The sequence below is a fragment of the Chelmon rostratus genome, chromosome 1 (genome assembly GCF_017976325.1).
Source record: "Chelmon rostratus isolate fCheRos1 chromosome 1, fCheRos1.pri, whole genome shotgun sequence".
In the NCBI taxonomy this organism is placed as follows: Eukaryota; Metazoa; Chordata; class Actinopteri; order Chaetodontiformes; family Chaetodontidae; genus Chelmon; species Chelmon rostratus.
Genome location: NC_055658.1, coordinates 11,989,280 through 12,004,385, shown reverse-complemented (window position 1 = coordinate 12,004,385; position 15,106 = coordinate 11,989,280). Strand labels below are relative to the sequence as shown.

General features: G+C 40.1%; 2 protein-coding genes across 2 annotated transcripts; both read left to right on the top strand.

Annotated features, from left to right (window-relative positions):
* Window positions 1-2,104: 2,104 nt before the first annotated feature.
* LOC121608397 (CD209 antigen-like protein E) lies at window positions 2,105-2,737 on the top strand. The gene has a single exon (XM_041939664.1). The coding sequence runs from the start codon at window positions 2,105-2,107 to the stop codon at window positions 2,735-2,737; it is 633 nt and encodes a 210-aa protein (XP_041795598.1).
* A 1,083-nt stretch (window positions 2,738-3,820) lies between these two features.
* Window positions 3,821-13,643, top strand: LOC121605445 (F-box/LRR-repeat protein 3-like). The gene is made up of 6 exons (XM_041935361.1): window positions 3,821-4,080; window positions 5,497-5,701; window positions 7,197-7,361; window positions 7,472-7,594; window positions 9,654-9,825; window positions 10,276-13,643. The coding sequence occupies exons 2-6, from the start codon at window positions 5,498-5,500 to the stop codon at window positions 10,914-10,916; spliced, it is 1,305 nt and encodes a 434-aa protein (XP_041791295.1). The 5' UTR covers window positions 3,821-4,080; window position 5,497; the 3' UTR covers window positions 10,917-13,643.
* The last annotated feature ends 1,463 nt before the right edge of the window (window positions 13,644-15,106 follow it).

The window sequence follows — 15,106 nt, the reverse complement described above, 5'->3', positions numbered from 1 at the left end:
TGTATGCACTTTTAGAAAAAGGTTATTGAAGTGCCGAAAGTAAAATAAAAAAAGGCCCCTGTAAATGTTAATTATGATATCATTGTTTTACATTATTTTCACAGTTTACTGTTGCAGATGGTTTATTTACTGTTGAGTCGTTGAAGATACATCAGATCATTTCATGAACTCATGTTTTGTATACAAATTTTAATCAAAAGTAAGTAGTAAAGCTGTCAAATAAATGCAGTTACATAAACAAGATACCATATTTCTCACTTAGTAATAGTGGAGAAAGGTGGAAATGGAAGTCCAAGTACCTCACATTTGTACCTAAGCACAGTACTTGAGTAAATACTTGGTGCTCGCTTTAATTGTTTTCCACCACTGATCATTTCGTGCTAGCTTGTCACACGCCTCACAACTTAACAAGAATCAAAGACATGGACCGTAGGAAATACCTGCAGTAGGTTTCACCTTCACTGACAAAATATTACAGCCAGAGGTGCTGTTGATGCCAGCTCCCCACGAAGCTCCTGCTGTGGTCGAGAAATTTGTGCCCCATGGCTAAACGCAACCTGCCGGCTAGCCAATTGATAACAGCACTGCCAGGAGTGAGCAGCTCCAGAGCAACATCTGTAATATCAGAGATGGCCTCCCGCCTTTGTTCCAGCTCTCTCAAAGGCTGCTTCATCCCCTTTGTCACTGTCTTCAAAACTGAAAAAGAAGAGAAAAAAATAAATAAAGAAACCGGAGTTGCCAGCTCAGTTTAGTTAAGTAATTAACGCTGTATCTCGCGTAACGTAAGCGACGTGATTTCGGCGCATAGGATGTTGCTATGACAACTTTGCAAACGTTTGGTAATTTGAGCAATGCACATGCAACTGCCAGCTCAGGAAATGTAGGCTACTTAAGGAAACCCCCCCAAAATCCAGAGGAGAGCAAGGGAGAGACATGATCGACGCAGAGGATGTCCAACCGAGGTAATGAAAACGAGTATTGTACTCTGTTGTAGGTTTAAAGTAGTTTTTGTCCGTTGTTTTGGCAGTTCAAAACGTTTGAACAACTAGCGTTTTTGGATTTAATGAGTTAATGTTTAGGGCAAGGTGATCTGGGGGTGAATATTGGGTAATAATATCGACCCAGCGACTTGTTTTTGATGTAGGTTTACCTGTGAGGATCTGAGAGGGAGGGGGAGTGATATGCAAACATTTTAGGACATGTGAATGTACATTTTATATAAAATCATATGTCATACACATCAACATATATGTTGATGTTATAAAAATAACATGCAACGTATGGTGACTTATGAGCCATAATAATGGGCAAGTGTACCATATTGTTATGTCCCACCAGTCCTGCAGGTGAGGAATGTGTCACAGGTGGCAGATTATAAGAGTCTGATAATTATGAAAATATGCAGATTTTGAAATCATTATTTTTTGACTTCATGAAGACTAATTTGCACTTGAAATTGGGTATTTACATGATTGGGCTTTCAGAGCAGCTTTTTTTTTTTTTTTTTACAGTAATATGTCTTGATACCATTTTATTGTTTTTATTTTCTCCTAGTTTGCCACATGAAAATTCTGGTGAAGAACCAGAAGGAGCTGCCACAAAAGCTAAAGAACAAGGCAGAGGAGAGACTCAAAAGATCTTCAGGAAGAGACTGCGAAGCTGTTGGCAAGCTATTTTGATTGGGATATTGATAGTGCTTTTGTGTGGCGTGACCAGCATCCTCTTTAGTTGGATTAAAAACAAGACCGCAGAGTTACAGCATATGGCAGAGGAGGTCACTGCGTGGAAGCAGTGTCAAATAGAAAACAATCAGCTCAAGCAACTTCTGAACTCTACTAATCAAAACTTCACCCTTCTGGGTGGTGAGTATGGCCAATTGGAGCTTTTCATAAACACAACACTGTACAACCTCACCTTGTTGTCTGCTGAAAAGAGACAGCTGAGTTTGCTCTTGAAGAACACTTTGCAAGAAAAGACACAGTTGAAAGTGAAGAACAAAGAGCTTAACATGTTTCTAAACTCAACCCTGGAAAACTGCAACGTTGTGCAAGAGGAGAACAGACAACTGAACCAGCTTCTAAATGAATCACTGCACACTCTCAGCATGACGTCTGCAGAAAGCAAACAGTTGCGCCGGCAGTTATACAATGAACGGCAATCCTCCAGGCAGCTGGAAGCAGAAAATCAACACCAGCGCTCAATCTTGTTCTCCAAAAAACTGTCTTTCCTCTGGAGATTCTGCAACAAGAGCACACTGCAGTGTTTACGCTGCCCGCCTGACTGGACCGAGCACGCTACACGCTGCTTCTTCATGTCCAAGGAAGCAAAGAAGTGGGAAGATGCTCGCAGGCAGTGTCATGAATTTGGGGCAGACCTGGCTGTTGTTTTGAATGCCGAAGACCAGGCATTCTTGACCAACATGACGTTTCAGTTTCGACAGCAACACCCTCAAGAAAACTTTCATTCAGCTTGGATCGGGCTGCGGGACATGGTGAGGGAGGGCACCTTCAGCTGGATCAATGGCAACAGAATCCAGTCAGATGTCGCTTACTGGAAGATTCTGGAGCCAAACAATGCCATGGCCTCCTGGGACAAAGACCGGGCAGGACAGGACTGTGTTGCCATTGTCCCACCGATACAAATTGGACAGGACCAATGGTTAAACTCTTGGGATGACATTGTTTGTGGTGGCGAACGGCACTACCTGTGTGAGACCATGGCTCTCAGTTTGTCCTGACTGACAGACCTGGGGTGATGGAGACCAGACAAAAATCTGATGTATATATTGTGTTTTGCTAATTTTGAACAGTGCCGCTAAAATGCTATATTGTCTTTGGTGTGAGTCAGACTGTTTAATTGTAAAAATATATTTGATGCCAACTTCATCTAGTGTCCCTGAGTGACAGAGTACACATGTTTATCACACAAACTGATTGACATTACCACATGCTGCACTTTATGAAAAACAGAGAATAAAGGTCTTCTGCAGTGCAACAAAAGTGCAGTGAGAAGGAGAATCATGATTTGACGTGGCTTCAGGGAGAAAACAGCTCAAGATTAAGGGGGCCATAAGGGGGTCCAGGCATGTCGTCACAGAGATCGTGGACCCCCTTAGATCCACCTCAGAACTGCCACTTTGACAGTGTACAACACCATTCTATGCATACACACGGCAAACTCCAACAACATATTAGAACACCGTCAATCTGAGCTGAGGTCATCAGTTTTAAAGCTTTAAGCTTCAAAGAGGCCAAGTATGGCCCTAATCATTTGTATATGTGAATAAATGAATAGCTAAAGCACATTTTAGATTAGATTAGATACGACTTTATTAATCTCACAGTGGAGAAATTTACAGAAGCTCTTTAGAAGAGGGGGCGGGTGGGGGGTGTAAACAGTGATGAGAGGTGCAAATGAGAACAGTGCAATCGTGCAGTTATTTATCATTGAATTAAATGTGGCCAGGTCATTTTTGGCTTTCTTCAGTCATCATATTTTAAATTTAACCAAATGTTTTCATCTGAAAGAGACTCTTTGTCATGTCCTTTAAGACTGTATTTCTTGTAGAACATTTATTTTGGGTTGTGTTGTATACATAATTAGCCTGTTGTGTTTCATTAACCATTACTGGTCTGCGTACATGCATGTACAATTATCCTATATTTCTTGAAAAAATAATGTTGAAACCTCAGCTGATATTTATATAAAGTGTTATGGGGAACACCTCCAGCTGAGTGAAACGACTCCCCCTGTCGACAGTTCACTGTAACTGAAGCCCTGACTTAGCCCTGACTGAGCTCGACGCAGAAACACAAACGCCATCTTTAACTGACAGGCAAGCAGCGGGAGCTGAGTTGTGGTGCGAAACTAGGTCAGGCGCTCGGAAAACGAAAACACTTTTGAAAAACTTGCTTCATAGGCTTCTAGTCGGTGTTTGCTAACCCCCCGACACACCGTGCTGTCCTATGGTCCAATGTGTTTGATCGGTCGGCCAGCTCGAACGCAGTTTTCTTGTGTCGGTCCCGGTTGACGCCGAGTATTCGCCTTTTCTGATAAACAACCGACGGAGGTGAAAGCCAGGTAAGAGGAGGACGGTGTCGATAACTGCCGAGAGTCTTGACTGTGTTCAATTAAACCAGTTTTCAACCATAACTTCATATTAACTACAACTTGTTTGCTAAGTAGGTAGCAAGATGCAACGCCCCTGTTCGGCTAAGCTAAGTCGTGTCTTGGTTGGCTTGACATGTATCTGTTGTAAACTAACCGTCCGTGTTGTCATTAAACGTCGCCCACGTCGCGCTGTTTATGTACATGTAAGCAAAACTGCAACTAAACGCAGTTTGTGCGAGCAGAAGCTAACTTTTAGCTTATGAACATTACATTAGGCTGAATCACACGGTAGCGTGGGTTGAGGCTGAGGGAGGCTTGTCCTGTACAATGTTTTCATACCTGGCTATTGACACGTATGACAGGAAAGAATTAACTTTTGTGCAGCGTTTCTGTTTATAGTCAGTCACTCGTGTGTCATGTAGGTCTGAACAATACACAAAGAATAAACACCACAATAATCAGAGGACCATCTTCCAAATTACATTACAGTTAAGTATCACTTTTTCTCATTTTTAGCTGGTACTCTCAAATAAACATGTACTGCATGTTTGCAGCGTCGTATCAGGAAAACATATGGTGATATATGGTGAAAGATCAGAAAGCTGTCAAATTTGCAAAATGGCGAATTATATTACTGATCTTGCTTTTGAAAAGTTTTTAGGATTCGTTGGTAATATGAATAAAATCTGTCGTTGTGTATGTAATGTTGGTATTGATATGTATTGTGATGTAGCAAATCTGGAAATTCAGTTGAACAACAGTTCAATGGATAAACTAGACAGGAATGTGTGTTTCTGATTAATTTGGTAAATTAAATAACAACTGGCAACCAGAGATACAAATGACAGAATCTCGTCATATATTGTCTGATTGCCCAACCCCAGTCTTTCAGTATTCTACTGATTTAATGTTATGTCTGTGTGTCAGTGACAGTTTGAAAAGTCTGTCAATTGTTGTGAAGTCCGATGTCAATTAAAAATCCCTAACATGTCATGGTTACAGCACTCGGCATGTGAGGATTTGTAGCTTTAGTTATTGTTTTCTTATTGTGAATTGAATTTTTTTATTATTTCAAATGTTTTGTGGGCTAAGAAATCAATAAATAATCAATAGATTAACTGGAGTTTAAAATAGTTGCAGCTCTACAACCATATATTGTTTTCATAGATATATATTCAGTATGCCAGCATGCGTCAACATACCAGACGTTGACTGCAACCATGTTAATAAAAAAAAAGGATAACATTTAGTATGCCAAGCATGTCTGCATGATCTGCTGATGAAGAGGCCCAACATAATTAATCATGCAATCAAGGGTTCCTTTCCCCATAAAGTTAACTCGGCCCAACCATCTGGATTTTGTTAACTCCTCCTATGTTTACCCAGGATGAAACGAGGTCTGCAAGGGAATGAGCAGGAGGACGGAGGTGGCACCAGTAGTGGGTCTCAGGAGACCCTTAAACGGTCACGCAAGCAGAGGAGGGAGAAAGACTTGGAGGAGGAGGGAGCCCACTGGGAGTGTCTGCCACAGGAGATTCTGCTCCACATCTTCCAGTACCTGCCTCTACTGGATAGAGCTTATGCTTCTCAGGTAAACAGATAATAATGAACCATCTGACACCACACAAAGCAGTACTTGTTGTGGCTAACCTGCTACTTTTACTCATTCTAAATGGCCAGGTCGTGACTTGTAAGAACTTACTAATCATACCTGTTAGATAGGGTGGCTCCTAGCTTACATTATTTTGTTTTTGTTGAGCTTATTTAGGACTGCAGTATTTGTCATTGTCTGCCTGAAATGACAAGGCAGACTGAAAATTAAAATGACAGTTCCTGTATTTGGAACCACCTACTACATACTACAGACGAGCACAGTATGCAGTATGTACTATATACTGCCTTTTATGCTAGTATGCAGGATGTATTGTTTGAATCAATTTATTTTGCAGTATACTAGGCCAAGCTTAGCCAGTTTCTGGTTTTGTAAAGCAAAAGTAAACAATAGCACGGCTAATGGCAAATGACCACTCTGCACCATCACCTTATGCTCTTAAAAAAGAGAGAAATTCTACTTGTGCATTTTCTGAAAGATGAACATGTAATTGAGAAGTGGGTAATGGCTATCTGACAGTTGGAAGGAACCAGATTCACTGGCGTTTTGTTGCTTTACTTCACTGCTAATGTAATGCGAGTCAGAGCTAGTTCGCCTGGTATTTCTGTTGCTTTTGAAGCGTAATGTTATTCTTGTTATCCATGCTTCAGTCAGTCTTGGGTACCTTTTCATAAAACCTGCCTACTGATGGTGTTTTTGTTCGTGTTAATGCCCATGCTGACTTGGTCATTGGGAACATTTTCCCCTTGGCAATGGCTGCATAATTTTAATAAAGTATGTCGGAAACTTAAATGTTATAACAGAATAACTGTGGCCTGAAAATTAAAAAAAATCTTTCAGTTTGTGCCTGGATTTCCTCTGCCATTGTTGCTGAAGTTGGCTGCAGTGCTCTGTGTGACTGTGGGGTAAGGGGGGCGTCTGTGAGTGTGACTGGCCAGCTGGCTTCTTAGCTATCCCTGCCTTATATTATACACCACATGCAAAATGCAGACTAAATCAGTATGCACTGCTAGTATAGTAGGCAGTTTTGAATACAGCTAGTTTTTCATTATTGTTGCAAAATAGCTTTTGTCCATAGTTAGTTGGATTCTTAACTATGAACCAGGGAGGGATAAACACACACACACACTCATACCTGGTGTTTTTCTGTTTCAACAAGTCTTCTCTTCTTGACATTTGTGCTAGGCTGAAGCCTCTTGCCTGAGGGTAAATGGATGATTTCTATTCTCTCCTGTGAGTCACATTTAGTCAGCCCGTCAAGGGAATTAAAAAGACATTTTTTGGCCACAAGCTGTCTTGTGGAAAATAATACTTATTGGAAATGAGACTGATTGTCAAACATTTTATTAAGCAGTGAGTCTTCCATGTATTCACTTTGCTACCAGCCGTTTAGTAATGCTTCACCAAATAAGGAATATTTCTGAGAGAGACAAATCACTTTAACCAGATTTTGATGTCATTGGTGTCACTATAGGTGTGCCGGGGCTGGAACCAGGCTTTTCACATGCCAGAGCTGTGGCGGTGCTTTGAGTTTGAGTTGAACCAGCCAGCCAGCTCCTATCTGAAGGCCACACACCCAGACCTCATTAAACAGATAATCAAAAGGCACTCCAACCACCTGCAGTATGTCAGCTTCAAGGTATGTACTGAGTTTGTAGCTCAGCTGGTTAACGTCATGAAGAGAAGTGTGTATTCTTGTGTTCTGTGCCAGTGTCACAGGGTCAGTTTCTCTCCCTCTGTGCTGCTCAGGTGGACAGTAGCAGAGAGTCTGCAGAGGCAGCCTGTGATATCCTCTCCCAGCTTGTGAATTGTTCTTTGAAAACATTGGGGCTCATCTCCACGGCCAGGCCCAGTTTCATGGAGCTGCCCAAGGTAAGCCTCAATAAAATCTTTATTTCTGTGTGTCTTCATTTGCAGGCAAAGCTCAGACCCTGTATTGTCTTTTCAGTCACATGGTGCCACAAGTTTTAGACTACTGTTACAATTGTGGCATTACAAAATTGACTTTGTTATCATGGTTACAGTATGCTTAACTGTAACAGACTGTATGGACATTACACTTCACCAATTTAAAGCTATGGTGTCTGATAAATGTCAAAGATGGTTTGATTTATGCCAAGCATCTGTTTGACAATCTTTAATTTAAGATTTGCAGCTAAAAACATTGCTCTCACTCTATTTTCTCTTTCTGATGGTTAATCTTGGACAAATCATAATGTGGTATGACTGCATATGTTTGTTTTTTAATTTATGCATATAATCTAAAGGAACACTGGAATTTTTTGTCACTAGTGGTGCTGTGGAGTAGGGATGGATGATATGACCTAAAATCTTTATCACAGTATCTTTGTGTTATTCTTTTATGGTAACAGTATTATAAAAAAAAATATTCGAGATACTCCACTCAAAATACATCCTACCTTTTTTTTAGTCTATAAATGTAAGGCAGCACATCGTAGGAAACAAAAAAATGGTAGATATATTAGAGATGCACGATAACTTTTTTAAAACTGATAACTTTCAGCTCCTAAAGGCAGAAACCGATAACCGATAACACACACATATACCTAAGATAATGACAGCCATACGATGAACAAAACCAAAAACAGTTTTGACTCTTTAAATAAAGAGATATTTATTTTTTCCAATGAAAAGCTATTGGCAAGCCTCTCAAACATTTTCTTAAAGCTATCAAACAAACCTATTTGATATCTCACATCATTAAATAAGGTGCATTACTTACTGATATTAAAAAAATAAGGCCACTTGAACTGATGCAAATTCATGCATCAGGATTACAAACTGAAAAAGTGCATTCCAGAAGTTTACAAAAAATAAATATACATAGAAAATGAATGCACTGACACACGTTAGATTCAAGCATTTCTATGTAAACAAACTGAAAAAGTGCATTCCTCAGTGACATTAAAAATAATGCACAGTGCATATTGTACTGACACAAGTTAGACTTGTCTATGTAAACAAACTGAAAAAGCGCACTTCATAGTAAATCAAGCGCCATCATGTCCATGATTAAATCTTCAATAACCTTAGCCTGTGGGTCATCTTTGGCAAATTTCTTGGATTTTTTGAAAGCCTTGCCGATGTGTGTAAGTCCCAGTGGCTTCTTTGCGGTTGGCTTGCTAACGTTAGCGTCTTTAGCAGCCCGGGCATCCTCGTACGCTTTCCAAATTCCGTCGTGGTTATATTTCAGGTGGCTGACCAGGTTTGAAGTATTAAAGCTCATATGTATGTTATTGGGGCTATTCGCCATGATATCGGATTTATCGCACCCCTAAGATAAATAAAGAGTTTCCCCAGCTGTTGTTGTGGGGACATCTTCACTTCCTCACTTGGTGGGAGTGGTTGAAGACTTTTGTGCTGGGTATTGTAGCCAACAACAGAGAATTTGGCTTGTGTTGCTAGTAGTGTTACCTTCCGCATCCTCATGTTACCAGAGTCTGCTTTATAGTGAGGAAAATAGTAGTTACTGGATGTAACTCCAGTTCTATGATTACATGTGTAGCCCTCTACCTGCATGTTATCTGCAGGGTAAAGCTTGTTATTTTTAATTTGCTAAAACTTTTATCACTGTAGTGATTTTATTGTAAAATCCATGTCAGAACGTGAGAGGGATGAAACCAGTGTGCTGCCCAACCCTACGATGGAGTTAAGTTTTCATAAGTGGGTTTCTGTTTTGTTTGTATTTTCTGCTTTACAAGCATGTACACTTGAGTGATATGATATGACATTTCTCCCACCTGCAGAGGGCAGTAATGCAAATATACAATTGAGCTAGATTGCAGTTGCTAGCCATGTATGCATGTCAAATTTCTTGATGTCTTGGTAAATAAATGTAGCATTTGGGGCTACTGTGTTTGCCAAAGAACATGGATGTCTAAATGTTACTCTGTTTTGCTCTGTTCAACAGTCTCACTTCATCTCTGCTCTGACGGTGGTTTTTGTCAACTCCAAATCCCTGTCCTCCCTGAAGATTGACGACACACCAGTGGATGACCCCTCCCTTAAAGTCCTGGTGGCCAATAACAGCGACACCCTCAAACTGCTGAAAATGAGCAGTTGCCCTCATGTTTCACCTGCAGGTACTGACAAATAGAAGGAGGAACAGATCAGGGGTCTTAATGATTACTAATAACTGACAAACCATTGTTAAGTTGGTGCAAAACATTTGTTCATCTCCAAAACTCCAGTTGCACCTGTGATGTTTTTAGCAGCTGGACTTGATTTGAGAGGGAATGGTGGAAGTAACAGGAATACAAAATCATATGTATTAGCAGTCAAGGAACGTGACTTGGAAGATATGTCAGTAGATGTGAAGGGAGACTGGTATTAAAACACAGATATTTTAGAGTTTTTGTTGCGATATAATGATATCAATTCCTAAATGTTAGTAAAAACAATTCTAAATCTTAAAGCTATGGAGAGATTTAACATTGTCAGCCAATGTGGTGTCATCTTTTTTTCTGTGCTCAGCCTTAAACAGGCTGCATAGCTTTTCAATCTCCTTTAACTTAATTGTCTCTCTATCCCAGGGATCCTGTGTGTGGCTGATCAGTGCCACGGCCTGAGAGAACTGGCCCTCAACTACCATTTGCTGAGTGATGAACTTCTCATCGCCCTCTCCTCAGAGAAGCACGTTCACCTTGAACACCTTCGCATTGACGTGATTAGTGAGAATCCTGGCCAACAGTTCCACACCATCAAGAAGAGCAGCTGGGACGCCATGGTGCGCCACTCTCCCAAATTCAATCTAGTCATGTACTTCTTCCTCTACGAGGACGAGTTTGGCCCTTTCTTCCGTGATGAAATCCCTGTTACGCATCTGTACTTCGGCCGCTCTGTCAGTAAAGACGTGCTGGGCCGCGTTGGGCTCACCTGCCCACGTCTGGTCGAGTTGGTGGTGTGCGCCAATGGGCTGCGGCCACTGGATGAAGAGCTGATCCGCATCGCCCAACGCTGCACACAGCTGTCTGCCATCGGTTTGGGAGAGTGTGAAGTGTCCTGCAGCGCCTTCGTGGAGTTTGTCAAGATGTGTGGAGACAGGCTGACACAGCTATCCATCATGGAGGAGGTACTGGTTCCTGATCACCGGTATGGTCTCGATGATATCCACTGGGAGGTGTCAAAGCATTTGGGTCGTGTCTGGTTCCCAGACATGATGCCTACCTGGTAGAGCCGGGCAAGAAGATCTATGTCGTATCCAGGTTTTTGTTTGTTTGTTTGTGTGTGTGTGCATGTGTGACTTGGAGAACTATGTTTTTTTGAGACACCCCCCTTCTCTCTCTTGTTTTTGAGAAAGGCCCTTTGCCAGGCACCCTAAGTATGTGTTATTGTTTTTCTTCCTGAATACGTGAAGAAATTACTTCACTTTGAGTTTCGGTGTGATGAAACGTGTAAAATTGATTCTGACCCCGTCATGCTATTCCATGTGTCTAATTTTTATATTTATATGGATATTTATATCTAAATTTATTTGTTTGTTGTCACTCGTAACATATCGCACCTTGTTCTTTCAGGAGTTTTCAGGGCTGACACTTTTCCTTGGGAATTAACAGGAATGTCTGGGAATTATTGGGAATGAATGGGAAAATGTGGGGGTTGTTTTATGTGTACAGTGTCAGTCTATTGCATTATATTCCGGCAGATACATAGACATTTTGCCATATTAAGTGCAAATCTGTGCAAATAGAAATCAGAAATTTCATTAATGTAACTTGACACAGTTGCAGATACATTCAACAGTCATCACCACACTGAAAGTAAATGAGGTCAGGCAGTGTGGAAGTTCAGAAAATGGCTATGATCACCAGTATAAGCTAATATGTTTTGTTGATTTTGAGTTAAGATTGCCACAATTCCCACCATATTTTTTTTTTGTTGTTGTTGTTTCTGACACTTTACAACCCAATTAATGACACATGGTGACTGTACAGGAATAATCACACCTTAAGTGTGAAGTTTCTCATAGACAGGGTAGTTAATCACATAGCACAGGAGAATCAATGTTGAATTCAGCAATTTTGCTTGGTTTTGTTCTCCAAGAGTCGTCTGGTCCTGCCTCTTATCATCATGTGTCAATTTGATATCCTAGGATGTGTTTTTCAGTCACTGCATCTCATTTAGAAACATAGAGCTGTCTGTTTCTCTGCCCTCTGATTTGATAGAGGACAATGAACTTCGGTTTGTGATGTGATGATTTACTTTGGCCATAATAACCTTTTTAGTCTGTATATACTGTGTATATACCAGAGTGATGTTTGAACATATTTTTGTGTAATGTACAGTGGCTATATTTCTACATTGCCTGACCCATGTTCCTATTTTAATTGTAAATATCAAATATTGCAAAATGAATGGGAGGGAGAAATTTTAATTGTGGACATCACGTATCTATACATTTATCCCACTGATGCACTTTTACTCTAATGAAGGACCCAATTTTAGCAAGATGAGCTGCAATGCCATCAGGGCATGAAATTAACGGATTTTGCAGCCAAGTGACGGTACATTTTGGCAGTGGTCAGTAAATCCCAATTTCATGAAGAACCCTTGATAGTTAAGTAGCCTATTTAAGGAGTTATTTTCTCTTAGAAACACAGAAAAAAATGGCAGGTGGAACTGACACACAAAACTTATTCTAGGATGTTTCTGGGACAAACCAAACCTCCCTGACTGCACAACAATAGGCTGTTTAGGCAGTATTTTACCCATGAAAAACATACTCTGCTTAGCATTTCTAAAATATATTTTGACAAATCTTTGAATACGTGGACAAAATGTTTAAAGCTTACTGATACTGTTAAAAGTTAACATCAGCAGTAAACAACTAATGGAAATCACAATTATGATCAGTTTACAAATACACATAATATGAGGATTTAACTGCTAGTACAGGGCTGCACAACTATGACCAACGTAAGTTTCTCTGGCTATCGCATAGAAACCATGCCATCTGCTGGCCCACAAGTTTTAGAACTTAAATTGATGGTGGTCTTTTATATTAAGTCCTAAATCATATTTTTCTGTTGCATCACCCAGAGACTCCAATGCTTATTGGGATGTGGAGACTGTTTTAATGTGTTTGATAAACATATAATAATCTTGATCACAGTGAGGTCATTGTGTAGCCCTCAAGACAGGACAGTGTGGCAGCTGAATGTTGATGTTGATGAATGTTTGCCTGAATGTGTAAGATCGAAATATTTATGTCTCACTGTTGTTTTTTTGCAATAGGGTGAAAGAATAATAGTTGGAAGATGTGTTAAGGTGGATTTATCAAGGATGTTGTTTCCTGTGGACTTGCTGAAAGACAACACCCTTGGACTGTGCAATGAAAGAGACCTGTAAATCATTATCTACAGTTAAAAATAGATTATTGTTTTACAGGGTTTATAGTCATCCTTTTTTGTGTATTTTGTTTGCAAATGTTAATTGAAAAAAAAAAATCCCTATTTCACACTAATATTTCTTCAGTTGTTGCCCTCTAATAGGGACCCATTATGTCTTAATTTTTTGTTTTCTGTTTCTGAAAATCAGCCTGGCAATGGACTTTGGTCCTTTACCGACTTACAGTACATTTTATTGTGTATTTATAGAACCATGCCATCAGCTGGTTAATAATAACTGCATTTGTATTCTGTGCTTATAGATGATTGTTGTAATATTCAAGGAAAGGCAGATTAAGGGCTGCAGTTTCTTTTTTAAATAGATATTTGAGTGGCAGTGTGTTGTTTGTACTTTAGTTAAACAAGGCTGCATTGAGCTGAGGAGATTTATTGGAAAGCAACCTCTTGTATTTTTCCCAAAGACATGTAATATTTCAATTAAGTTCATAGCCACATTAAAAATGCCTGTTTGAATAGGTATTCCATGTTTGAATTAAAAAGACAATATTTGCTTTAATTAGCTTGTTGTAGTGTTGTTGTTTTTTTAACTTGTTGCATAGTTTTTTGTTTCAAGTCAATGCAAGTCTGAAGAGAGCTGAGCTGAGCTTGACTGTTGTCATAAGTTTAATCATGCATTTAGTGAAACAGTCACACAAACTATTCTAGGGAGTGGAAAACATCAAATTAGTCATCAGAAATGAATTCTGTTGACACGCCCACAGTATTTTGGTACACAGTAAACCTTAATGAATTTAGATCAGTATGTTTATACAATGGCAGAGCAAGACTATTTGTGTACTCTGCAGCCATGCCAGAGACACAGTATAATGGTTATCTTGTGCATTGCCTCAAATTAGTGTTAGCATACTAACATTTGCTTGTTACCATTAAACACAAAGTACGCTGAGGCTCAGTGGAATGACAGTACTGGACAAATTGAAATTCACCTGATGATGGCACTATGAAAAGTCTTCGCGAAGTGTGATTCGCTATGAGGAGAACATGAATGTCTGTACTAAATTCTATGGCAATCCAGGCAACCAGGCTTCATTTGATCCACCCAAGCTCCACCCACACTCCACCTCTTTTGCCCATTTTTGGATAGCGGGGAGCTGTCATCGAAGTTGGGCACTGCCAAGATGGCAACGGCTGGAGCCACTGTCACTTAGCTTCACAATGGCTCTTCAGAAACCTTCAGATGACATCATGGAGACTGCGTCCATGTTTCATACAGTCTTTGCAGGGCACACACCCTGGATACAGTGCTTCTTGAGATATTTCAGTCTGACCAAAGTGGTGGACCATGTGGTGGATTTGTGTGCATAAATTTGTTTTAACAAGTAAAACCTGAATTCTGTTGTGGCGCACTGTCTTTTAAAAGCCCTTTTCGCACAGCTGCATTGTCTTAAATTCTGAGTCTAAACCTCAGTTGGATCCCACGTTTCCTCATCCCAGTCTACGATCCACACCCAGGTTTAAAAAAAGCCTCAATATCATCTGGACTTTTGGCAAAGCATTCCTGAACTGACTCAGACTTAATGTCAGTTTGAAAGCACCCAAAGACTAAGTCAGCTTAGTTAAATAGGTTTAAATATGCCAGCAATTAACAAATCAACAACAGATCTCCCTGTAAGTAGACCTGGCAACCAAAACTTTACTGTCTGAAAGAGTGAGTATGTGCACATGAACAGCATAATGGTTTGAGTCATATGGTGGTTTTAATCAAACCCTCTACATAACGCTGGAACATGAGAAACCTGGTTATTCATATCCCTGTTTACATGACCATAGCAGTATCCAGATTTACTGTCTTCACGCTGGTGTGTCTTGATTCCTCAACATCTCAGAAAATAATGTCTGTATTTGAGGATGAATACGGATAGGTTTCTAGCTTCATGGGCCCTGCTGCATTTACCAATCTGCTGGATTTATCTTCTCTCGGATCACCAGTAATGGAAAACGAGAGCGATAATAAAAG

Excerpts from the sequence above, each read along its gene's own strand:
- LOC121608397 (XM_041939664.1), top strand. The coding sequence starts at position 2,105 with ATGACGTCTGCAGAAAGCAAACAGTTGCGCCGGCAGTTATACAATGAA.
- LOC121605445 (XM_041935361.1), top strand. The coding sequence starts at position 5,498 with ATGAAACGAGGTCTGCAAGGGAATGAGCAGGAGGACGGAGGTGGCACC. Across the intron at positions 5,702-7,196 it reads ATAGAGCTTATGCTTCTCAG|GTGTGCCGGGGCTGGAACCA; the intron begins GTAAACAGATAA and ends GTGTCACTATAG. Across the intron at positions 7,362-7,471 it reads TGCAGTATGTCAGCTTCAAG|GTGGACAGTAGCAGAGAGTC; the intron begins GTATGTACTGAG and ends TGTGCTGCTCAG.